Raw genomic sequence first — 26,847 nt, forward strand, 5'->3', positions numbered from 1 at the left:
TCTAATTTAAAACTGAAAAAAGTAAGCACACATTGAATAAATTAATAATATAGCGACTGGTGTTTTTAGAAGTACAATATCACTTTTATTAAACTTTATTTGTTATCACTATTGAAACTAGCAATGGGATATTGTAAAATATTGATTAGGCACATTTTTTCACATAGACTTATTACATTCTTGCCGCAAAAGATTCGAGAAAAAAATAATTTTAGAACAGCCTTTTTAATATAGAATATATTTTAAATAATTGATAATATCACATTGATTTAATTTTGAATTTACTAATACAATATGAACAATTTCAGATATTTTATTCATTTTTGACATCTTGTAAGCAACTTTAGTAAAACTTTGTATTGTTCACATTTACATGACATAAATATTTTGTCACAAAAAACTAAATTTTATTTTGAATGAAAGCTGTCAAGCAAAATAAACATCAAATGCACAAGAGTTAATATGACAAAGCATGTTCTTCAGATTCCACTTGTCTAATATTAATATTGATGCGAGCATTTTGCAGGTAAAAAGAAAGAAAATCGTCATTTTCAAACTTTAGTCTGGTCGATGGCATGATACGTGGCACAGCATGATAGGCTGTGCGAGCTTTTCCACTCATAATCAGAACATCGCCAGACCTGAGAAGCAAAGGAATTGGCTTGATGTCCTTTTCTTCACCACCTATCAGGAAAATGGCATCCAAACCAAGGCTTATTGAGAATAATGGTATGGTTAAATCTGCCTCAGATATGTCTTTATGGGGCGATAGTGTTGACCCTACGTGATAATAGTTTATAATTGCGGCTTCTGGGGTGTAATTTTTGAAACCCAATGCATCGAATACTTCTGAACAAATGTTTGCGAGTTCAGAAGGAAAATCGGATTTTGATTCTCTTTCATATCTTCTTGTATTCCAATTATGGTGATATCCAATAGTACTCCATCTAATTTTCCATATCGGTGTCGTTTTCAAGAAATCAAAATCTCTTTTTTCGTTACAAGATTTGAAAGCTTCAACACTGTCACTCCAAGCAGTGTCAATTGATTCTTTACTTTGAAAAGGGTCTAAATTGGTAGAGTAGGGTGATACAGTGAAATCTTTGACACATTTTTTTGCCCAGTGCTTTTGTTCCTCATCAGAAAATATACCTTTAGCAAAGTATAACCCAGAAACATCATTAACAGAATAGATTTCCCATGTCCTAGAAGCATTTGGTAATTCAACTTTTGATACTTTTCCATCAAGGGTCGAAACGTGTTCGAAATCTATTACATTTTCGAATGAAGGAGTAACAGCTTTCTGTTTGTAATATTTAAATTCAGATTTGAAGTTGTCAATTACTTCAACAGCTGACATGTCATAGCTTATATAACACAACAAGATAAAATTTTCTATTAGAGAATCAAAGTTTGCAAATTAGTGATATATTTTTGATATTACTCTGGCCCGCCTCGTTGAATGTATTCCACTTCGTGAATGTCTATAAGTCTTCTACGAAATCTTTGAGGTACAACTCTGAAAACTTCTATAGTGTCTGGCTCGCTGGCAGTTCTTGATTGAGTTATATTCGGTATGGCTTGAGCTGTTGGTGCTTCTGGAATTTTTGGCGTCCACTTTAGTCGTGTTGGAAACTTAATCAATGGTACATGTGCTTTCACAGTTTGTATCGCACGACTCATTGTGTAAAGAATTAATTGAGACCAAAAATATTTTGCATTGAATACTGATTGCTGAAATTGAGATAAAAAATTGTTTTGCAGTCAAAAGCTTTCGCTAAAATACCGTACCGAACAAAAGAAAAAAAATAGTGCGGCCATGTCGTCTAAATCAGGACAAATATAATCAAGAGCTTTCGCAAAAAGATCGCACCTACCGAACATTTTACAAAAAAAAAAAAATACTGCAGCCACGTCATCCAAATCAGGATAAATATAAACAAAAAGGGTCACCTGAAGTACGCGCCCTCAAGAACTTCTAGTGTGCGTACTGCGTAGCATACCGATTTTATAGGTATAATATTTCTTACCCCCACCTTAGTACGTCTCCGAAAAATTAAATCACTGTCGCACAATCGCGTCATATACGGTACCGTAGCTATGATTGTCCGAAATGGCATCTGTGCCGAGTATAATGAACTTACTAACGTCAACGATCTCTCTCTTATCGCTATCGTTTCGACAAGAAGCGATATGTTACCGTTTTATATTCCTAACCCCCACCTGACGTGGTGATTTAAAGATGTTGAAGATTACTAATACAAACTCGTGATCATTCCCTACTACTGTCAGACTGTAGTTGTAGTATAATGTTTCCCTCTCTTCTGCGCTGTTTCGCGCTCTATTCAGTTGAGTAGTAAGACCGTCCGTAGGCTACCGGTATTCCTAACGCTTACAGTACCGGTAGCACGAGGACCCACACCGTTTACCCCACCAAGACTCTGCTACCGGTACCGTACGGGTACAGGTACGGTGGACTACCGTATATTCTGATATTAACAAAATCGTTACCGGTACCGTATGCTACCGACTAGACAGACTAGAGGGCGCATACGGTCCGAGACCCCAGTTATTCGTTCAGAAAAATGGACTTAAAAATCAGCATTTTAAACCTAAATGGTATCGTTAAATATGACAGTTACCGTACCATGTTATGCTAAACTGCACCTCGCACTTCAGCGTTCCCCTTTACAAGGCACAAAGTCACACACACCACAAAACAAGCAATCGTGTGTATCCGAATCGTTCAACATTACATAGGCTACTAGCGGGCGAAAGAGCGAACGTAAGTTTTCTTTTGAACTCCCCTGTGCAGCAAGTCGCAACATCGCCAATCGGGAAATAGGTTCCATTACATTTGAACCCACGTACATTTGAACCCATGACAATTGCACCTGTATGCTATTGCACCTATGGAATTTTTTTTGTTTCACGGATAGTTAAACCCATACTAACCCTAACCCATGGGTTTTAGCACCCGCATATAGATTGTACCCATGGATATACGCATGGGTTCAAATGTACATGGGTTCAAATGTACGGTCACCGGGAAATAGATTGAACTGTTTTTAAACCAACGACTAACATACCGACATTTATTTATTTTTGAAGCAGGTTTTGTCACAAATTTTACTCAGTATTTTACCCTAACAATTCCTTTATTTTTTGGAAAAGATAAGAAAATATCATTATATTTATATAGCTATACCAATATATAATATCCTCATTGCGCTATAGTTCAGTGGTTCTCAACCATTTTTTCTTTCATGGCCCATTAAATTTTTATTGCAAGGGAAAACTACAAGAAAAATCAAGATCTTCCGGCAAAAATAGACACTCTAACCGTAAATATCTCTAGCGTTTATGATTAGAATGGGAATTACTACTCAGTAGCAGAAAACAGCATCTTCATTAATTGCTGCTACAATCAAAATTACTTATTGTGTCATAAATAAAACTAGCAACTTTCAACCGATCTGTGGGCCATGGCCCACTAGTTGAGAAGCAGTGCGCTATACTATTTTATCTGAGCGGGAATGAATCTAATATTAGTTGGAAGGAAGGAAGGATTTACCTATTTATCCCGGGGGAGACGAAAGCCGATAAGACGGCTTAATCGTATGGCGAACTACGGCCTCTCTTCCGGTTACCGATCCAGGTCGGGTATGGGATTAGTTAGCTAGTTATTTGTTTTCGGAAGCATGATATTGATGATTGAGGAAGCCGTAACCGACCAGCTGTTATGTGAACCACTCTACGGCGGCAAGGACTCCAGCAATGGACCTTTCCCCGACCTTTGACCCCCGAAAAATTCTTCTCATACTTTACCATTGCAAAATTTTCGGGGCTATTTTAAGAGTGCTTTTGCGAGTTTGCGCCTGTAGAATGGGGTATGTGTTTCAAACCATCATCATGATTCATCTCATACAACAATCTGTTTTTTAAAAATAACGGTAGAGAATTTCAGCCTAGTCTATCACAGCTATTTCTACACTAATTTTTTATTATTGCAATTAAATTAAAACTCCTAGAAAGACAGAGTGATCATTGAATTATCTGATTTATATTTAAGTTTCCTAAACACAGCTGAAAACTAACGAATAGAGTTCAAAAACGCGAAAACGAGGTAATGTTTACGACCACGCTTGAAAAGCTGTCTGAGTGAGAAAAGTGTCTGAGCGGATGCGCAAAGGGAGCATTGTTACGTCACTTTTTGCATCTTGCTGATTGGCCAATGTCACGTATAGACAAGGAAGTCGATGCTCGGGGAAGGGTCATCCTCTCGCACATGATCTATTTGCGGATCTTTTTCTATCAAAGACCACCCGTTTATAACAAAAAATAGTTTTTATTCAATGATGTTTTCAATTTATTATCCATTTGGGCCATAAAGCCGCCCCCGACACAACTTCCGCGACTAGGAAGGATATCATCTGCCCGAGCTTTTTAACACTTTCCATTATTTCGTCATAATTGATTTCGTGAAGCGTTGTGACGTCACTGTTAGGCTTGCACGTAAACGACCAAAATCAATTCCGTAATTACGGCAAAATTGTTTACGTAATTCTGTAATTGTGATAGTTTAACTTACTTTGGCACTTGCCGACGAAACGAAATCGAACAAAATAAAACGGACGAATAGCCAAGCTAATAAGCAACATTTGCGTTGGAATAAACATATATTATTTGCAATACCCGAATAAAATGAACATTGCATTTTCTTGAACTTCGTATGAATCCGCATGTATTTCATACTTTGTTGCGGCGTTGACGAAGAAAGTTTCCATAATTCTTTGCTCAATTTAAGATCGAAAATTGAGTTTTATTTTTCGGCTTTCGTCTGTTACGTTTTTTTTACACTTAAACCGAACGATAAAATCCGCGATGGGTACTAAATAATATTTAAAGCTTAAAGCTTTTTTAATAATATATATAATAATATATATAATATTTATTTAAAAAATTTTATACGCTGTATATAAGATTGCAAGTAATAAAATAAAAATATCGTTATGCTCAGTCACTATCGAAGCTGAGGATGAAAACAATTAATTGCGACACAATATATATACTTTTAGATTTAATGTCGTGGTCGCCCAGACTATATCTCAACTAAGTTGAAATACGAGTATAAGATAATAATTGTAGAATATTTTCACTCAAAACATCCTCGACGTTATAAGTACTTCAAGTCGGCGTTGATTTAAATCCTCTCGCGCCGGCTGTAATTTAATGTGGCGCGAATGTTTACAATTACGATAAAACATAAAATAAGTGTGGAATACTTTCAATCAAAACGTGGATGGGCGGCGCTGGGATGTGCACCTGTCATTCGATATTCTTATAAAAAGTAAAAACGATATTCGAAGGTTGTGATATTCGAAATCCGACATTCCAGGCCACGCTATTGCTTATAATACGATTACAAATAGTTACTTTATCGAAATTAATCTTCACATTCGTTAGAACTTCTCGGGTGCAATGCAAACGCCTCGCCTAGATCCGAAATCAGACATGAAATAAACAGTGTTCTCACATGTTCTTAAGTCTTAGCCTATGTGCCTACAGGCCCACGTGCAGTGGTTCCTAACCGCCGGTCCGCAAAGGATTTCTACCGGTCCGCGGAAAATCCCGTCGTTTTGTTGTTTCTCTGCCGTCTGAATCGCTTCACCGATGCCGAAAAGACGAAGTTGTGTTAGTTTATTACGCAATATATATTCCGTCGTCGTATTGCTGTTTGATAATCGCAACATTAATTATCACGGCGACGTATTGGCGCCGTGTAATCAATAGCTCTTTCGCTTTTTCCGTTCCGATTGGTCGCGAAAGCGCTTCGTTAAATTTCGCGAGATCGAGAAACCTAAAAATCAGCATTTGTGTTGAAAGGATATGGATATTTTGCTGTTTATTCCCCCAAGTCGAAATAAAACAGCCAAAAACAGTATGATATTCCATGGTTCATATATCAAGTGTTGATATTAACAATAAAGAATGGTTAAGCATTACTAAATGCTAATCAACACTCGGTGGGGAATTCCCACTATTTTAATACGGGCAACTATAAGAATAGAATAAAATAAAAACGCATATATAATATATATATACCATAAGTAATGGCAAACTGGAACAAGTAAATAATACATAAAAGTAAAATAAATACAAATAACGTAAAATAAATATATATATATATTTATATATCTGTCTTACTTATCTGGTTCGACGTTTCTAAAGTTACAAAAACGGTATTGACACGCTTTATGTAAAATTAGGGATTGAAAAATATGACGCAAAAAGGCAAGGAAATTTTTCTTTACACAATTATCGTTGCTACCAGTTAGCGATAGCCGTCGGTAAATTATTACCCGTAACTCGTTGTAAATTAATGCTAATAAATTCTATTTTGCTTTTCAATGCGCTGTAATTTGTATTAATAAAAGTGATTGACTCAGAAAAGGAAGTCTCCTTCTCTCTATTCGAGTACCCATAACGGCGGTAAAATTCGTACATGTCTGTTTCATGGAGAGAAATAAAAATACGCCTTCCGGAATTGCAATCAACAATCACGCACTCTTATTTATAATTATCAGCGCCGAATAAAAAAGATATCATATCGTGAAGTCAAAAAAGTCAGGCGGTGTTAATTGAGGTACGATGATAACGCACAGAATAATATCGTTTTGACTGGGAAACCAATATGCGCGACCGTAAAACGACGCTGTTGGTTTTTTGTAGATGAAATTTCACATCAAAATTTCTCTCAAACGGGGCGACAACGCGTCATGCCTTCCCCCCTTTCGAGTTTTTGCATCTCGGATTCAAGCTTAGCGCGTATTAATTTGAATTTATACTACAGTATAGGAAGACGTGCACTTGTGATGTTCACTGTCCGAGTCCAATTCACCTTGGTTGGCTTTTATATTGGGTACATTGCTGTTTTATTCATTATATTTATTCATAGTCTTATTTCGGTGGGTGTGCAGAACGTGTTATATTGACGAAATATATATTTTTAAACATAAAAATAATGTAATTGAAACTAATTAGCTATTTTTGGGATTAGACATTGTAGATACTGAGAATTACATTCGTTTTTGGAATGTTTAGTTTTCAGGACTGGTGCATATACTAAAGTTGCAAAATTGCGTGTGTCCCCAAGTCATAGACACATTTCTGCCTAAGTCACAGTGCGCCATTATGACGTCACTTAACTGCGTCATACAAATTAACTTAAATCCGGATACGATCAAAAAATTGAACCATGGCAAATTATTGACTCTCAATGGCATAACAATATCATTAGGAAGTTTTTTACGTTTTTCTCAAAACTGCTAAAAATGAATTACGCAATTCGGCTATTAGCGTGACGATGCCCCCATGCTTGTCCAAAGAACCTACTTTCTGTCCCATCTCATGGAATTTCCATTGAAACACAATTCAATAAACATGATTAGATTCATGAAAATTTAGATTTGGTGTCTACTAAATGGGACAATGTGTACAACGAGTCATGCAAAATTTATTGGCGACAAAATTTATTGACGTCGTTTACTTTAAAATTCAGAAGTAATGTCTAAATATGACGATTTAGTTAAACAGCCTCTAACGCTAAAGCTACTCGAAAAAGTTCCAAGTGGTCGGACAAACGCTTCCTCATCACAGAATCGACGCCAAACGGACTCTACGTCACAAAATCACACGTGTGTGACAGGTTCCCGAATTCAAATCACAAAAAAAATTCTTTGGTTTCGATTATGTCAAGTTTCATGCGGATCTTCCCGCCAGTTTCTCGGGAAAACTAGAATTGTATTCGCGCTCTATAATATATTATAAGGCTATTATCTATCACGTACGAAAATTCCATTTTGAATAACAAGCCTGATAACGGAATGCATCTTCTAAATAATAATTTCATATACTCTGCTCTATTGTGTTTTACTTAAGATTATTATCGTTCCATGACTTATGAAACCACCCTCGCGTCTTTTACTACAAATTTCTAACTAGGAATAAAAAAGGTTAAAGTAGTTCAACAACCAACACTCTATCGCTCCCCCGCCTGACATTCATCGTCTTTCCAATTGAAAAGTTTTATACTCAAATAGCTTTATTGGTAACTGATGAAATAAAAATATCATGCCACGCCCGTAAGTGAAACGAGAAATGCAATCAAATCAATTCTTAGTATATTCATTCGTCGATTTAAAACGAGACCATTAAAAATAATCAAGAAAAACATACACAAGGATACAACTTCGTTACACTCAAGTTCATGCTGGAACAATATTGAAGAAATATAAAATTAAAATTTAATATGCCAGGGTGTCCATGAAGTTCCTTTAGAATTTAAATTCCTAAGTCAGTTCTCAATATATCCTAACCAGGTTTGTTGTATTCAATCAGTAATTGTATAAGTATTTTTACTTCATTTAATGCATCCGTGAGGACCAAAACAATATATATATGGTATTGTTAAATTCCCTTTGCAACTTTAAGACTATATGGACACCCTATACATTTGGAGAACAGAGAATAGAGTGGAATGAAAAATATATAACGAATATTCAACAGTGCATGAACAATGGATATTGTACAGAATATCGTATTTAACACAGAAAATTAAATTGTTTGAACCAAAATTGATAAAATCATTTATGTGCGATGCTCCATATATATATTGAAAACTTGGTGATATTCGCAACGGGGATGGTCGATTGAAATACGATATAAATCAGTATATATAATATATATATTTGTTTTTATCTCTTTTTTTTTCAGTATGTTTTTTCAACTGTTTATTGCTCACGTGTCATTAATAAAGTGTGATGCCGTCAAGTATATGCCTTTATTGTTGAATTTAGGGGACATCGTTATGATCTTAACGAGGTTGACAAAAAACGCTGTACAAGAGTTTGGAGGGTTCTGCGTTTACCATTCCGTCGTCAGTATCAATAATGTGCAAATAAATTGCTGTGAGATTTATATATTCCATTCCATTCCACCTATTATTTGGACGCCATTTTTCAAACTTTGAAGGAACTGGACAGGTGATTTTATCTTTCTGAAAGTAAATGTCCTTGGAATATAAATTTGAACATAAAATGCTGGGGAATTTCGGATACAGTGACGTGAATGATAACTTCTCATTCTTTAATAAATTTCTATACTCATGTTAGGTCTGCATATTGCAAAACACTACCATTTATAAATAACTGCTTTATTTTTAAGTGAAATTAGTACGTGCCATATTCCAGCCCATTGCGGCGGTAACGACTAGAATCAAAAAGTTGAACGGACATCGATACTTAATCGAATATTAATGTTATATATAATATGAACTTCGGTGACAACTCAGATTTACTCACAATTGGGGAAAACTCCATTCCTGTCCACATATTGATCCAGCCTTTCTGCTTTGTTATGAGTTGGCGGGTGGTATTTTTAAGAGCATTGTACAACTTATTGTCAGAAATTATACCGAGCTCTTGACTGATATTTTTGCACTTGGCCGAAGCTTGTGTGCGATTGAATGCACTTTCGCTGCTGCTCACCAGAATTGTATAGTTTTTTTCTGTATGTGGGTGACAGCAGACTAAATTAAATGAAACGTGTTCAATTGTGTGACGTCAATTCCTACTAGATAAGTTTCACACTAAAATCGAGCGAATCTGCTGACATGTGCCTTCAGTGTCAGTATTGATTAGTTTTTATTTTACGAATCGTAAATGTTTCTTTTTTGAAAAACTGCTGAACTTATTGGTTTAAAAGTCGTAAGAAATTTGAAACACCGGCAAGTCAAATCGTTTTGCTAACACCGGTTGTACTTTATTTATCATCGACATGAACATACCTGGTGACAATCATGCGTTATGTATATATTTCTCTTATGTCGACATAAGCCAAAACCATATGAATAATAATAATCAGCGAACCACTTTTCAAATATATGAACACGGAGACAAAGTAACACGTAAGCTGGTTCCAATAATTACTATAAAACAGCACAATTCAGTATGTGATATCGCGCCTTATGGGACCTTGCCATTTCTTAGTAGGCTATAATCGAAATCAATTGGTCCAATAATTGCAAGGAAATGTGATTTTTCACAACCAAACCAACAACAACAATATGTAAAACAATCCATAGGTCCACTATGCGTCCAATAATAAAATTTGCTTAGCTTGTAGTAGTTTTGAATTAAATAAAAATAAAGCACTTACAGAAATTGTATTGATCATCTGGATACGACTTCGATATTTTTTTTTTCGGTTTGTATGTGGTTTGCGGATGTGGCAAGTCTTCCCAAGCTGCGATCACTTTGCTGTTTTCTTCCTGTTCGCTTTTAATTACGCTCGTTGTAATGTCATCGTCGCTATAGAATGTTGTAGTTATGGAAACCTGATTTCCGGGGAAACGCTCTAGCAATAAGCTGATTCTCTCTTCCATTTTCCGCCTCAAATCTAAGCAATTTACAACATTGTAACAATGGAACAAAGTAATTTTCCCACTAGTGCGCCCGAAGATTAACATAATTGTATTAAACATACCTAATATATGATTGAATATTTTACATGTTGTAATTAATAAATGTTTTATTGTTTTTTATTTGAAATGCTGTGTATATAATATGATCAATATATTCATTTGAACTCTTTATGTCGTTTTCTGCGTAGTGTCTGCCTCTGTTGTTACGTAACAATAGAGGTGTACACTACTTTCGCAATTTCCTGAGATGCAGTTTATTTATTTGCTGAACCGAAATTGGCAAACACAAGTGATTTTTATGGTATTTCAAAGGGAAATGAGTCAGCTTTGAGAAGGAAAATTTGACCTTTTGCATTTATTCCTTAGGCCTATTTCCATGTTTACAAACAAAAGGCGTAAGGTACACATTAACGATCATAAAATTGAGTTTCATTTAAAGGCAGTTTGGGAACCGCTGTTGTAATGAAACTATTCCTTAAAAACTGTTTAAGTAAATTTTGCTTTGCAATAAAAAAAATTAGCATCACATTTGACTTCAAAATATTAGGCTTTCAACTTTTTTCACGGCTACGTATTTCGACAAAAATATTTCTCACCATCCAGATTATCTCCCTGTTGAAATAAAATCAGAACAGTTTGAAAATGATAATATACGACATAATACTAGATGAATACTAGGTCTTATTTCAATGTTGAAAATTTGAATGGGGCAAAGTTTTTATAATGATATGACAAGACATAAGGAGTTAGAATTTTGTATATTCCACAATTGAACCTAGACGAGACCTGTAATATACGCAATTAATTCTCAACTGAAGCAGTATTTGAGCAGAAAGGTCGAATCTAGTATCTAGAATCTATATGCTATAGAATTGCCGCTACAAGGAATATTGTAAAAAAGGCCGTGGGTAAGCTTTTAGGTCAGGACTTCCCAACGGGGTCTACAGCGCGATTACATGGGGTCCGCAGATAAAGTGCGAATTATATTAAAATAGGTACATTTTATAGTTGTTTCTCTTTTCATTTGTTGTTGGATAAACTGAAATAAACGAAAGAGCACTTGTTGTATTAGTGCTTAGATTAGTAAGTAGCATGCATTTGAACGATAATGCAGAAATGGCACTCCATAGTGAGTAAGGCTGCTAAGTATGACTGCTTACAAGTTTTCGATTCTTATCCGATTCCTAAATTTTCGATTCCGATTCTCGATTCCGAATCTCGATTCCGAAGCATATTTTACCGCGAAAACATACTCCCTTAACCACAGTTACCACACCATGTGAAAAAACAAGTGAGCGATGTTCAAATATACGGGCGGACAAGAAGGCCAAAATTAAGTAGTATAAATGGGTATTTAATCTGTCATAGTATACAAAATCGCGCAAAAAAATGAATCCCTCAGAACCCACAAAGATTTTTTATTATATAAAAACAGATTTTAACATTATATATATAGGTATATATATATGTATAGTGAAATTCGCGGCGTCGTAGCAACTCAGCATAACAGTAAAGCAGTTTATACATATATGTTACACATTGCTACGTTACGTTACACATTGTTTGCAATCCGAGTTTTAATCTAAGAATTGATTCCAATGCATCGATTCTAATCGATTCCGCGGAGAATCGATTCTGTAATCGAATCCAGACTCGATTTCGCCATCCCTAATTAGTGAGTAACCTGACCCCACAGATCTCAATGCTTGTGAATAACTTCGAATAAAAATTCAGGGGTTCCACAGCGTAAAAAGGTTGGGAAGCCCTGTTTTAGGTCCACAAATAATTTCTCGTCCTACTCCAAATACTAACAAATGCTGGTTAAACATTACTCATATAAAACCGTACATTGTACATTGCTGCAAAAATAACTCACATGAATCTGAATCTCTTCGTCGTATGATTCATCGGAATTTTCACTTCCTTGTTCGAGTTTAATATTGACCGATATTGTGACTGCAAGAAACGTGTCATATGTTTAAGAAATATCTTCATTAACAGTGTTACAGACGTTTGAAATTTTTATGCGCCTCGTATGTACCGTATATACTCAATAATATGACATTGGAAATATAATAACTGTGCACGATATCATGTATATTGTATATAATATAATTTTGCTCAATATGACGTGAGTGTGGTCAGCTGCTACTCTTGGTTTTAACAGGATGGTTACTATTGAGTGAGTATAAAAAGCCAAGAAAGCTAAAGTATATGGACGAGGAGGCCAAAAAGAAGTAGTAATCAGCAATTTATTTTTTCGCGATGCTGAAAGTACGACCTACAAACACAACTTGAAGAAAATAAAAAAAATATCGCATTCCAGGGTGAAACTGGTTATCGAGCGGCGGCAACCCTGGGGAAGTCTAATCTAACAGAACGTGATAAATAGGATAAAATCGAATTAAATATTTAAAAAAAAATTAAAGAAAAAAATCAATGGGTACTTAATGGCGAACTGGTTTATGCCAATCGCCGTAGTACGGGTATGCAATCTGTCACAGTGACTACCAGTGCAGCAGTGTTCACAACGCGCAATTTTTGATAACGTCATCACATACAAAAACGAATCCCACAGAAATTTTTGAAATAAATAGAAGTAATACATTTCTAGAAAAAATAAAATTTTCACCCGCTGAAAATTTTATAGCAATTTGTCCTGTAGTGAATCAGAAAAGCGATGTTTTCAGAACAAAATAGGAGTATCAACAAGAATAATAACAAGCACGACAAAAAGGTAATGACAAAACGATACGTATCGTTCACATATCATACATTTCTTGTCCAATAAATTATTATTATCGTCATAACTTATGCCGGTGTCCAACGAAGCGTCTCATTTTTGACAAGATTGTCCATATTGATCTTTTTGGTTAGTCTTTGTGAGATCATCAAATTTAAACGAATTTTAGTGCTCCATGAACTCAATATACATGGATTTGGACTTTTGAACCTCTGACCTTCGTCAAAGGCAGGCCCTGGCCTAAACTAAATTGCTAACCTAAACTAAACTCTTACCTGTTCCTCCGATAATGGATGCCCATCCAAACAACAATAACAGATAACAGTGCACATTCATTTTATCGTCTGAAAAAGTTTCTAAATACCTTTAGGTTAAATATTATGAAGCATTATATAAAATTCAAAGTTATGAGGTGTATATATTTGCACGACACAAGAACACTCTGAAAAAATGTCCTGGGTAGTGTCAACCGCTTCATTTGAAGTCGGTCGTTTTCGCTCCTATTTTAAACATTATAAATATACTGTATAAGAGAAACGTTCGCGTGAAGCTATTGTTCGAGAAGGGAAGTCTGCGATCTTTTTGATACTGCACAATGATACGTAGCACGTAATTCCTAAAAATGTCAGTTGCGGTTTGCGCATGGATAATATTCACTACATGCAGTTCCGTTTATCTATGCGAAGACAGCAACAATGAATTTGGCGTAGGCCTACTCGTAAACAAACAAGGGTTTTTCAAATAAGGGCTCAATCATTCAATATTTTAAATAACTCAATTTTGTAAAAAGACGAAGCCACATTTCCCAATCGGGAAGAAATTTTGTCGTTTTTGTGAAGGAATTTTGCTTTGTAAATATATCTTAGTTCTTTACTATTATTTCTTATGCGCGTAACATCAGATAAGCTTTCATTAAGATTTTTCTTTACTTTATTTCACATGCGCGTAACGCCGGCTAAGGATCCATTAAAAATTGGTTCTATGCACGTCGAGCGAGAAATAAAACTCTGAAAATAGGCGAGTGCGGGAATTTAACGAAAAAGATTAGAAACCACCTGACTATAGTATTTCTTTTGTACAGAAGTTGATAAAATTCACAAGTGAATTCTAAGTTTGTCTTCGCACATTCGAAGAAATAATTATGCTAGACGGCTCGCGTAATGGCTGACCAGTTGCAGGTTTTCAAGTTAACTATTCCCATACCAGACATGGACTGGCATCCAAAAAAAAAGACCGCGGTTTGTGATGCGACCAACTTTCCCGTTTTTAGGGGAGAAATGTAAAAATCCTAAGATCGTCAAAACAAAGGCTACTACACGTCGCACCGTACAACTAAGATCCCCCATCCCCACAAGACGCTTTACTTTCTGTATGAGGCAACCACGTCAATATATTATATTTAAATTCCTGCAACATAAAACAGCAGTATATGCATCTGCATTTCTTTTCAAAAGCACTGAACAACGCAGGAAGTTGCTGAAACAACAAGGGGAATTTTCATACTCTACAGCAGCACAGAGATCAGAGACAGTCTGATGCCAAGCTACAAAAGTGGAAATTTAGTAGGAAATGATATTGGAAATTCCATTTTTAAAATGGAATGTTTGTTAAAAATGCAAACATATTTATTACTCCATATAGGTTTTATCACAAGGTCCAATCTACTTGTTGTAAGTCAGCAACTTTTAACGCATTTTTCCAGATCACACAATGATAATTTATATCTGTAAACACCAACATAGTCAGAAATCATTCATATGATGCTGAGTAATTTCTGACTTTGAAATTTGGGCGAAGGCCCCACCAAAAGAAAAAAAAATAAGCCCTTCTCTCTATAATATCTGTCAAAAATCCGGAATCACATTTGGCACAAAAAATTCTAGATAACATGACAACACCACTGATAGACATTTTTACAATATAGAACAGAGAACAAATAAGATGCTGCAATAATAAAGGTATTTACTTTGTATAGATAGATTTATACTCTCACATTGTTAGGTAATCTAGGAGGGAAACCCGATTGTCGATATTGAGTACTATTTGGAATCATTCAACTTATAAACAGAGCATAAAGTGTTATTATCCCTGTTTAATAGATTTGTTTTCATATTAAACAATAACAAAAAACTTTCATTAAAGTGGACAAAATTTTAACTGCTTGGTCATCATTGAGGCAATAATCTTCTATCAATCGCAACATTTATTTGAGAAGTGCATGTACAATTGCTTTTGCATTCAAACTGCGTAAATCAGGATACGACTGACCAGTTCCAACGAACACTATTGGTTGACCAGTTGTATAGGTCATAGAAATAGCAGCTCCAACCTAGAAAAGAACATAACTACAGTTAAGACAAAAGGTAACTAAATATATTGAATAAAAAACTTAGTAGCAATGAATATGGCAATAGTTTGTTTGCATATTGTGGTGGTTGTGGCACAAATAGTCTGTCTTGTACATCCAGCCAACTTTTGATCAAGAATTTCCTGGAGCATTCATATAGCATTGAACTGCCTAGACATTTAAAAACAACACCATTGAAAGCAGCACGTATATTCCCTAATTTACTGCAGGACTTGCAAAATCAACTTCTTTGTTTATGGAACAGGAGCAGCTTTTGTACATTACTCTTATACCCGTACAAGATTGAGTACAGCTGTTCTTTGCAGAGCTGTAAACTAAGATCTATTCAATAATAGACTCCCCAACTCTCACTCACACAAGTGGAACTGACTCTTGACTAAAGGTTGAAAGAAATTTTGATTCAGACCTCAACTCCGAATTCCAAAAAAAACAAATTTTGATAATCACCCTCGCGTCTCCTTCACCCTGAAATATGGCCTATCTATAATTTAATTTATTGCACTTGCATTTAATTTATTAACCACTGATTACTGATTACCTTAATATTATGGAATTTCCACTCCAGACTCTGAAGAATTCAAAATTCTGACTCTGGCTTAGACTACCGACTACCGGAAATTTAAAAATATGACTTCGCCTCAGACTTGAATAGCATTAAAAACATGCCAATCTCTGATTCAACAGCCCTGTTTTCGGCCATAGTAGTATTTGGATAAGGTACGAAGATAATTTTCGACGAAGGTATTAGTAAGAAACTCCAAGGGTACAACATAATTTTGTTTAATCTTACCTTATCATCAATAGTATCAAACTTAGTTAGTACAATCCCATCGATGAGTCTTGGATTTTGTATCTGAGAGAAGTCAGCAAGAGCTTGATTGAATTTCACAAGTTGATCAACAGCTTCATTTCCAACTAGAGCTTCACCTGAAAAAAAAAAACTATCAGCTGAATGGCGAACTATATCGATTGCATAAAACTATCTACTATAGGCTATCAAATAGTATCAGTACTTAATTATTATATTTGTGTTTACTATTTGTTTAAATCAACTATCTTTTAATGATTTATACAATAAACCACCACAATCACTCGAGGCAGAAATTTATAATTTTCAGTGATTACTGATGTGGTCTATTCTATATGGAATGGTTCCTCTTCCTTTTGCTCTTGATCGGGGTTATCTGAATACCCTGCTTTTATTCAGACTGAATTTTATGTCAACCCCCATCCACATGCTTCAAGATAACAGGTAAACTAGAATTCGGTTGGAAACCGAAGTCTTACCGATCGAAGGTTAGGGGATCCCCCAAAACAGTGGTCTTACTCCATAATGACACCGTGTGTCCCATCACTAATTAATTAATACTTCGCTAATTATACGACATAATCCATCCAAAATCAATAGGCTTCTGATCTGAGCTATGATGAATGCACATACAAAATCTGCAGCAGATCCAATCTCACTTTCGTGAGATATCGCGTGCATCTAACACACAGACATACAGACAGACAAGTTCAAGATCGATAAGTAATAAGTTATCCTGGCGTATCATTTCACATTGCCTTGTTAAGTGGGAAAGTCATGAAAAAACATCCAACACTCGAGTGTGGAGGTAAACAAGGTATTCACATGACTGCTTGCACATAGCCGTGTTCAGAGTAAGAATCGGATAAAAATTTGGACAATTAAACTCCACTTACCAACAAACAAAACGAGATCAGGAGAGTTGATTGCAATAAGTTTTGCAAGTGATCTCATCAAAGGTTCATTATCTTGCATTCTGCCTGCCGTATCAACCAACACAACATCGTAGCGCTGATCCCGAGCTTCAAGAAAAGAGTTTGAAATTACCTATATTTATTATCGATTTCTGTTTGTGAAAATCTTGGCTTAAATATATATGCACTTCATAATCAGTGAAAAATTTATCTCACTCAGGGTTTTTCAAGACTTTGGTGGGTTACATGAACTAGACAAATCGCATTCTTCCGAAAATTAGCTTAAGTGTCATTTCACGACTGAATGTTTCCAGCTTTGTATACAACAAAACAAAAATATGATATGATAATTAGAAGCAAAATTTGTTATACAAATTTCCTAACGCCAGGGCCAAAAATTGTTGCCATATCTAAGTTTAGAATCAACGATATTCCCATATTTTCCCAATGCAGCGTTTCAAACAATGTGAATTACAATAGCGATGATTCCTACAAAAATACATTATCACAGAGCCCCCAGGAATATGTTTCAAATAATTTTCATATATTATTCAGCTATAAAAACAAGTCTATATGTTAAAATCTATCCGTTTAGTGGCATTGCACATTGAGAAAACTTAATATGTTGGTTTCACGAATTGGGTAGGCAATAGCTAGGTAAAGGTCATACTACCAGATTATTTGAAATTTCTATAAAAATACATAGATGAGATATGACATACCAGCATTGATAGCTTGCATAGCTATTCCAGCAGCATCCTTCCCATAACCTTTTTCAAACAGAAAAACAGTTTTACTTCCTCCATGATTTTCAGCAGGATGAAGTGTATTCAAACGTGCGACGTGAGTACGAAGTTGTTCTACTGCTCCAGCTCGGAATGTATCACAAGCAGCAATCAAGACTCGAAACCCGTTCTCAACCAACCAAAAACAGATCTAAATAAACAAAAATTCGTCATGAAAAAACAGTGAATTAGAGTAAATTAAGAAATATCACTGGTTTAAAGGAAATTAATTCGGCGCTCCAGAAGTATGTGTATCAATATGGAGGTAACTAATTTTGTTCGCCTAATTCACATCAAGTTGTGTAAAAGACTGAAACCTATGAACAGGGGGTATATATTCACTTGGCTAACACAGACAGTCCCCGAACTCGTAATATAACGAAAATAAGGGAAATCGGAATAAAATTATGGCCTAAATCTAACCTGGTACACATACTATGAGAGTACCATTAATTCTACCGATGAGAAACTGTTTTCAGTTCAGTGATAAAACATAAATCATCTTACAATTCATGGAGTATAAAAACAATATGTTACTCAGATTAACATCTGTTAAATCATAACGATATATTCACGAAATTCATAATGACTATAATTTGCAGCAGCAAAAATCCTTATATATATTTTTGACTTTCTCGTAGTATTATTCCATATAATTTGATAAAGATCACAATTCGAATGCAGAAACCAAAATATTTCGAAATTGAATTAAATAATAATTTGGACACTTCCCAAACACATTTGGATAAACTACTACACATAAAGGTGTAATGAATTTAGTTACATGTAATTACCAGATTTAAATTTTGTTCTTTTTTTGGCATCCATAGTTCACATTAATAAAGTTTTATTGAGAGTCAAAACACTTCATTACCAAGCCCAACCCCTATCAACGCTAATTACCTTGGCAAGATTAGTGGATTTTCCAACACCATTGACTCCACAAAAAGTAATAACATAAGGCCTCTTGCTTCTTTGAGCATCCAATACATCACGAAGAATATCAACTCTACGTTTTGGAGTCAAGATTTGAACCAAGGATTCATTCAAACACTGCTTTACAGTTGATGCAACAGCTAAAAAAAGTATTATCATTTATAACGATACTTGAACAGGCAAAAATACTCGTGCGCAACGCATATTTTCTGAAACGGCCGCACTCCAGACATTTTGATAATTTTTATACAAATCTTTGGAAAAAAATTGAGTAGCCGCACAATGGAGAATAATAATCTTGATGTGGAATCATAATTTTCGAACTATGAATTCCCAGGGAGTCACACTTTCGATAAATGAAGTCTTAATCCCCAAGCGAAAGCACCCAGTTAACAAAGCATTCTCAGTGAAACAGGAAAAGGATTACAGTGAAAAGGATTACATGCACCAATTTTTTTGTTTGTTTCAAAATCTCAGAATCCAGTCAAAATTTCTTTGGACTGGAGTTAAGGTCCAAAATATGTGTCAGAATCTGCCCCGACGCCATATTGCAAATTTGCAAAATTTTGCTACAAAAACACGTTTCAGAAAGATTAAAGCACACAGAAAAATCCCAACTGCGCTAATTCAATGAATAAATGTGCCTAAATTCTCTAACCAGAAGCAATATCTTATGTTCAAATTCCATGATTGAAAGAATCCAACATTTGAAATATATACAACTCACAGCTGAAAGTTCCTAACACTTTTCCTTCCAGTTTTCCAGCAACAGATAGACATAATTTATCAGCAATATCAGCAGCAACATTCTTTCCAATCAAATGATCTCGCATTTTATCAAGAACAGGAGTCAGATTCTCTTTCGTTAGAGCTTTCGACCCAACCAGACCACGGAAGACACCAAACATTCCGGAGGACTTTTTACTAAAAATACAGAAATTCAATTCAATTTAGTCGATGAAAGATTAAGACAAGACAGCAAATCTTAAATACATGGACACTAAGGTACTAGCGTAGCAGTACCGGTATGGTAAACCCTCAGCCAAGGCCAAGGCAGCTGAAAAGATTGTATCAGGGATGACCAATACTATTTCTAAATAATAGAAATACAGGAAACTAAAGAAAACAATGCTGTGAAAGGGCAAATATTTGAATTCTGTTCAAACAAGTTTATGTGGAACTTTTTTTTAAAAACGTGACTTTCGTATCATCCATTTCCAATAAAGAAATGCACTTTGACCCAACCTTTGAACTTCCTCTTCCTCATATTCATCTTCATCATCACTATCATCTTCATTTACTTCGAGATCTTTTATTGCTCCACTTGCTGTTCCCACCATTGCAAGCTGTTCATATTTAAGAAAGAGATCGATAATTCAAAAAACTTAAAAGCTTGAAGATTAAATTTAGTTATTTGCCCTGGATTGGGGTAGTCATAAAGTTATGAGCAAATGAACAGAGGAAGCTAATGTTGCAAATTTTTGTATAAAGTCAGTAAGTCACAATGATCAAATGTATGTTCTGCTAGAGTTTAAACCTAGCAAAATCTTTCGATACTAAACTATAGAGAAATTTCTGATAATAGTATGAAGACTTTAATCTGGAGTTGGCAGACTGGCTTACATCTTCAAAATCACTATTCTGTTTCCACAATTTAAAGCCCTGTTCGAGCATCTACTCTTTCAGAATAACCTATTCCAGGCACAGCTTTAATTTCAATGGCTACGTGCTACGTCGCCATTGGGCGTTTTTGCGTGACAGAAATAAACAACCAAAAACTTACTTCTACGTCCAATAATTCTTGCCGTTCATTGACAAGTGGTTGTTCTGAATCCCCATTTGTTTTACTGCTGTAATCATATGCTGCTTCATCCTTGGTTGTTCCTCCATTTTCCCACACTCTAGCTTTCTTGCCTTTAGGCTTAGGTTCGGATTTCTTTGGACTAAAATGCAGGGAAGACCAACATTGAATATGCTTATTATTTAATGAACGAGAAGTCCTTTCTCCTTGTTTACTTGCTACTTCGAATTCGTAAGTAGCATATGTCACAAGGATGTTTGATAGCATTATAAAGATAAATAAGAAAAGCATAATCTCTTCCATCGAAATAGCATGTGAAATGTGACAGGACGAACCCCGCTGTTTTGATCTGATAAAAGTGCGCCTTCCAAAGTTGCCGATTATTGCATCTAGAATGACCACAGTTACCACTTCGCTTACGAGACCAATTAAACCAAAACTGATTTAATGAGCCATTTGCAGTTTTGCTTTACGAGAACTCGTACTAGCATCTGCATAGCTTAATCTTTAAGGCAAGCATATCTCAGGTTGCACCATTACTGCTGTAATCATCATTATTAGCTGATAATCAAAAGAAATATACGGTGAGTTTTTAAAGATCTTACGCTTCTTTTTTCTTTCCTCCCCCAAGTTGTCGTTGAATGAAAGCTTCTCGGTTTTTCGAAACCTCGTCAGACTCTGTGGATCCAACTATTTTACCTCCTCTGGCTTTTGGAGATGCTTTTGGACTCGCTACGATAAAATAAATAGGTTGAAAATGCAATACTTTGGGTGAATTGAATAAGAATGTAAAAATAAACTTATAAATAATGAATTTAAGCCGCTTGTTTCATAGTTTCAAACACCAGGATAATAGTGATTCATGTGAAAACCTACATCATGTCTGATGATAGAACGATTTGTATAATCAGAAAAAAATCAAATACAAATTGAGCAGTTTTAACAAAAAATATTAATTGTTTTACAAATTTTTGCTGATACTAGAGATTATTAATGCTAGAAATACTGTATATAGGCTAAATAATAAATATATGGGACATAAAATATCTCATTGGGTCTCTTACAGCATTTCACCTTCTCACCACTAAGGAAACAACATCCTCTGAGATTGCTACTTGTGAATGGAAAATGCTTTTGGTGTCCAAAAAGTTTCGCCCGATCATAAAGTCTTCAAAACCAAATGATAATTTATTTTTTAATTGTGAAAAGATTTATAGTCAACCTGTATTGAATTGGATGTTATAGATGTTGGATGTTGTACTTATCAACTATCATACAATAAAATTTATTTGAATTTACATTTGTTTTTGCCATAAAATCGGGCGAAACTTTTTGGACGCCCTGTATAATCAAGATATAGGATCATAGTCTAATATATTTATCCACATTTCCCAATCGGGAAAGAATCTCTCCAGGGAGGAATTTCGGCGTTCCTGGGGAATACTAAAATGATTTAGTTCTTTATTATTACTATAATACCTATTTTTTCATACACTATAAACTGGACTGTACAAAAACAGGAAGTGTGATTTGTGCATAACACCAGCTAAGAATCAATTAAAGATTGAATAAATTGGTACTTTTTATGCTCAGTGAGAGAGGAATTTCAGGAAAGGGGTTGGGATCCTATATGAATGGATGATAGAACTCAAGAATGATACTTCACAATTTGGAATTAGTTTAAAATCGTCGACATTGAGGGTAAAAATCGATTAACAATCCAACCTTTAGCAACAACTGGAGCAACAACTTCATTTTCAACTTTTTTATCTTTTTCTTTCTTGTCCATTTTCAATGATTTGACAGTTTTCTTAGATTTTTCAGATTCATGGAAATCCTTCATTTTAGTTTGCACTTTAATTGCTTCAGCAGCCCTGATGAAATATCATTATTTAACGTCATTTATAACTCGACTAAAACTAGCAATAAGACAAGCATGGACAGATATATGAATATATGTACACAACGAGAGGGCCATATTCATTTTAAAAAGTTGTCCCCTATCTCAGGCATGCCAAAGCAGTTAGACCAGACATGGGTAAAGTACAGCCCGTGGTCCAAACCCAGCCCGTTACGTAATTCAATCTGGCCCGCCTAAAGCTGCCACAACCAAACTGAAATCAAATTTTAATGTTTTAGCTAAAAATAGCTCAAGGAATTTGTTGAGATTGCGGTTAAATTTAGTTTTCGCATGAGGCATATTGTTTTCCACCTTTGCTTTGTAACACTGTAAATATTGTTCATAAAATGTAACTTTTTACGTCACACTTACATGACCCACCAGCCCCTGGTTAAAAACCTTACCCGCCTGAGTTAGACTCAACTCTGCTGACATCACAGGTTAAAAATCTTGGGATTGAACCCTGTGCCCACTGTCTTACACAGTATGTAATAAATTGATAGGCAATGCCAAATTCTACAGATTTTGGTACTTACAAAAAGAATGGCTCCCTACATACCATTAGATATTAGGATGCCCGCAAAAAACTTGTTTGGAGCATAATTCGTGAATAAGTGGGATGTAAATAAACTTCAGAGACATGGGCGATAAAATCTGTCAGAAATTCCAGTGATCCAATCATGCATATTCACTCATTACGAGATTGGAACCTGCAACTGCTATGCATAGTGATAAGGAAATCTCGAAAAAAAATTATGGGCTTACTTTAACATTTTGAGAAATTTTTCTCCATATTCAAACTCCTCTTTGATCAACTTGATAAAACCGGAATTTTCCAGTTTTTGCCGGTAAAGATCTCTAAAAGTACGGTGGACATCGTCGATAAATTTGTCAATATACGTCAGAGATAAAATCTTCTGATAACCAACCTAATGGCAAAACAAAAAACATATCAAGTCAACCAGAGATCACAGAACTAAAACTGGAAAAACCGAAACTTGGGATCATGGGACCCAACTACGAATGTAAAACATGAATGCTAAAATAGAGAAATATAAAAATAAATACTGAAGTTTAAAAATAATAGTGTTCTGGGATAATATGTATATTTGAGAATGCAGATGATAAAAATCCTGTTTTTTTCTCTGTAAATCATGATGTATATACAAATACCAAATAGACCAACTATTTAAATTAATCAGAAAGGAGAAATGGTGTAGTTTTATTGTGAACGAAACAGCAATCCATAAATTGATTGTGGCATGTATGATATCAACAAAATATGAATATTAATAGATTTGGATACCATAAACAGAGATGGTCATATCTGATATTATGTTATCATCCTAGTATCCCGCATTGCTATATAATTTAATCTATACTACAAAACTCAACATTGCCATGAATAAAACAAAAAATATTCAATTATTAAAAACATAATCTTCATGATGTAAGCAAGCTTTGTAAAATAAATGAAATCCCTCTGATAAGCTAGACCTGGGCTGGGTTTGAGGTAAAAAGCATATACAAAATGAATTATCCAACTTACCACAAACACAAGTTCAAATTCATTGTCAAGTTTATATTTTAATGTTAATGATCCATGATCAAAGCGAGAACTTCCACCTCGCTCCTGAAAATATGGAGAATTGATAAGTATAGTATAAGTTTATTTCAATTTCCCCGAAAAAAAAAAAACCATACAAAAAACAATGAACACAAAAAAGTTTGGGAAAATCTGGAAAATGATGCAAATTTGAAATATGATATGGGAATGAATTTTCCAAGCTCCACTACTCCCATTTCAGGTCTAGCAAAGTACATGCCTTGAGTGTTTAAATAACGTCAAAACAAATGTAATGTAAAATAGATCCCAAAACTGCTTAGTCAAATAATGCCAAACAAAAATTTGATATGAAATTTTGGTGTTTTTTTAAAAACATCTGTTTTGTGAAGAATAGAATTCTTGACAGACACGTTTAGTCAAATCAAAACCACTCAATTTTCAACTAAACAGGGCATGCCAGATGGGTACTGTGCGTTCCGACATGACAGACTTACCAGTATATTTATTGCAATTTGGGTTCTATTTTTACATTCAGATATTATATTTCGTTTTGCGTTATTTAAGCCCTCACAGCATTCATTTTCACATAACATTCTTGTTTGGCATTATTTAGACACTTATGGCAGTATGGTACGGCGTGTACTTCGCTATACCCCTCATTCCAGCATTTATTTACACATTAAACAATGGCAAATTGGCAGGAGGTACGGACAGGTACCGGTATACAACAATCAAACTTTAACTACCTATTTCTGATTTGCAGATTTGAAACATTGTTACCGGTACTGTTCGTAGGTGTTTGGTTTCTGCCTCTGACTAAAAATTACAAAAACAAAGTAGTAGCTAATTCTATACTTGGAATTTCAAATAATCCTTAGCTCGGTACGGTACCTAGTTGTGCTTGACGCGCAGATGCATAGAATTAAAAAATTCCAATCGTTACCTGAAGAATAACACCTTTTATCAGGGCGTTAACTGGCTCTGATATATTTGTCTTGATGCCTTGAAAAGTGTAACACCAAAGCACAAATCCACCTTTACTCAAAATAGTAAAAAAGTCCAACATCTCGAATAAATTAAGTCCCGAAGTAGGAAATATACCAGATTGAAAACAGCCGGACTAATAAGCTTGTTATAACGCTTTGAATAAAGATAACCACAATAAGAAAATTTCATCATTAACCCCACGCGTAAAAATTAGTGTTCCTGTTGATATTTTTTATTAGGTGAATTATTAAAATGTATTTTGAGCACGCAGTAAATTTTTGATTTTACGTGTTAAAAATTAATTCTAAATTAAGTTTTATCTGTTTTGTGTCCTTTAAAACATATTCGTATTTATTAAGCAAAACTCTTTTTGAAAATTTTACTTTTTACAAAAGGGAAATTGGACGCGTGTTCTACTAGGCGTGTTATATTATTTCGATTATGATATGACACGAAATATTCAACGTCATATTGTTGAATTAAAACCATATGTTAGAAAATTCAGATGATGCCAGATTAATTAAGCATCTTGCGGTTGTCCACCATTTTTTGTTTTTCGTTATCGAACGAAATGATATTTTTCATTTTTGTGTTTACCCACGTATTAAAATGAAACTAGATCAAATGATTATAATGATTACTTATAGAATAATATTATAGTGAATAAAAACTCACGCGGAAATTTCGAGAGTACATGGGTACCTGAAAAGTCACCGGTCATCAATAGTGTGACGATGTCGATCGCAAAATATGTGTTTCTAAATTTTCTCAAATCCCTTCTGTTACTCATTGCTTTTGTGTTGTGGTGTTTTTGTATGTAATGAGAACGGCCTACGAACGCATAAAATCAAATTCCATCCATCTATATTATTTTATACAATGGCACTGTATAAATGAATTAGCGATTATTATACTGTGTTTATTTATCGTCTGGCAAAATTTAAATGGCAGGCGGTATCGAAGGATATTTGTGTGTGTGCGTATAGTTTTATTCACTCAGCCAGAACGGATCTTACCTGAATGTGACACCTACATGAAACAGGAAGTGAAATTTTTGTTACGAAATACCAATGGGCACAGAGGGTTTCAGAAAGCAGTCACAGATTTAGGGCTAGAGTTGGACAAGTTCGTGCGTGTGGAGGAAATTATGTTTCATTGTGCTATTGAGATATTTTACGTGTCCCTTATCGGCAAGGCCGGTGTCTCAGTCACTGGTTTGAACTTCGAGCTGTTTTCGCAATGGCCCATGAACGTACACATTCAGAAAGTAGTGATGACAATGCAAACTTTGCTTTGTTAGCGAAACGGGCAGACGAAGAGAGCGATGAAACAGATAATTGTATTAGTGGGCTAAGATTTATTAATCGGAACGATGAAAACAATTCGGATCCAAGCGCTTCGGGCGAATATGTGGAAAGGCAAAATATCATGCCCGAAGTTTTAACCAATGACTCTGTTGTTACGCAAACACTGCACAGGGACATACGTGTGAACCAGAATACGTGCGCTTCCATGCATCGGAAAACCACAATACCCGTAATTTCGACCAATAACT

The 26,847-nt window shown here is 35.0% G+C and overlaps 3 protein-coding genes across 3 annotated transcripts; all 3 read right to left on the reverse strand.

The window, feature by feature from the left end:
• Positions 1 to 12: 12 nt before the first annotated feature.
• On the reverse strand, positions 13 to 1,492 carry LOC120327111 (nucleic acid dioxygenase ALKBH1-like). Its single transcript, XM_039393509.2, has one exon. It carries the CDS (start codon positions 1,358 to 1,360, stop codon positions 458 to 460), a length of 903 nt encoding a protein of 300 aa, XP_039249443.2. The 5' UTR covers positions 1,361 to 1,492; the 3' UTR covers positions 13 to 457.
• A 6,632-nt stretch (positions 1,493 to 8,124) lies between these two features.
• LOC144422066 (uncharacterized) lies at positions 8,125 to 14,034 on the reverse strand. The gene is made up of 6 exons (XM_078111828.1): positions 13,502 to 14,034; positions 12,360 to 12,439; positions 11,080 to 11,095; positions 10,219 to 10,458; positions 9,363 to 9,589; positions 8,125 to 9,058 (listed from the first exon to the last, which is right to left on the reverse strand). The coding sequence occupies exons 1-6, from the start codon at positions 13,560 to 13,562 to the stop codon at positions 8,876 to 8,878; spliced, it is 807 nt and encodes a 268-aa protein (XP_077967954.1). The 5' UTR covers positions 13,563 to 14,034; the 3' UTR covers positions 8,125 to 8,875.
• Positions 14,035 to 14,598: 564 nt separating this feature from the next.
• LOC120326462 (signal recognition particle receptor subunit alpha-like) lies at positions 14,599 to 25,457 on the reverse strand. The gene is made up of 13 exons (XM_039392761.2): positions 25,249 to 25,457; positions 24,288 to 24,371; positions 23,504 to 23,667; positions 22,564 to 22,712; positions 21,444 to 21,570; positions 20,821 to 20,980; positions 20,283 to 20,383; positions 19,765 to 19,961; positions 19,005 to 19,177; positions 18,039 to 18,252; positions 17,299 to 17,424; positions 16,385 to 16,521; positions 14,599 to 15,555 (listed from the first exon to the last, which is right to left on the reverse strand). Exons 1-13 carry the CDS (start codon positions 25,369 to 25,371, stop codon positions 15,430 to 15,432), a joined length of 1,881 nt encoding a protein of 626 aa, XP_039248695.2. The 5' UTR covers positions 25,372 to 25,457; the 3' UTR covers positions 14,599 to 15,429.
• Positions 25,458 to 26,847: the final 1,390 nt, after the last annotated feature.

The sequence above is a fragment of the Styela clava genome, chromosome 4 (genome assembly GCF_964204865.1).
Source record: "Styela clava chromosome 4, kaStyClav1.hap1.2, whole genome shotgun sequence".
NCBI lineage: Eukaryota > Metazoa > Chordata > Ascidiacea > Stolidobranchia > Styelidae > Styela > Styela clava.

Excerpts from the sequence above, each read along its gene's own strand:
- LOC120327111 (XM_039393509.2), bottom strand. The coding sequence starts at position 1,360 with ATGTCAGCTGTTGAAGTAATTGACAACTTCAAATCTGAATTTAAATAT.
- LOC144422066 (XM_078111828.1), bottom strand. The coding sequence starts at position 13,562 with ATGAATGTGCACTGTTATCTGTTATTGTTGTTTGGATGGGCATCCATT. Across the intron at positions 12,440-13,501 it reads ATCCATTATCGGAGGAACAG|TCACAATATCGGTCAATATT; the intron begins GTAAGAGTTTAG and ends CGTTTCTTGCAG. Across the intron at positions 9,059-9,362 it reads GAATGGAGTTTTCCCCAATT|AAAGATAAAATCACCTGTCC; the intron begins GTGAGTAAATCT and ends ATTTACTTTCAG.
- LOC120326462 (XM_039392761.2), bottom strand. The coding sequence starts at position 25,371 with ATGTTGGACTTTTTTACTATTTTGAGTAAAGGTGGATTTGTGCTTTGG. Across the intron at positions 23,668-24,287 it reads AATTTGAACTTGTGTTTGTG|GTTGGTTATCAGAAGATTTT; the intron begins GTAAGTTGGATA and ends TTTTGCCATTAG. Across the intron at positions 20,981-21,443 it reads GGAGGAAAGAAAAAAGAAGC|TCCAAAGAAATCCGAACCTA; the intron begins GTAAGATCTTTA and ends CCTGCATTTTAG.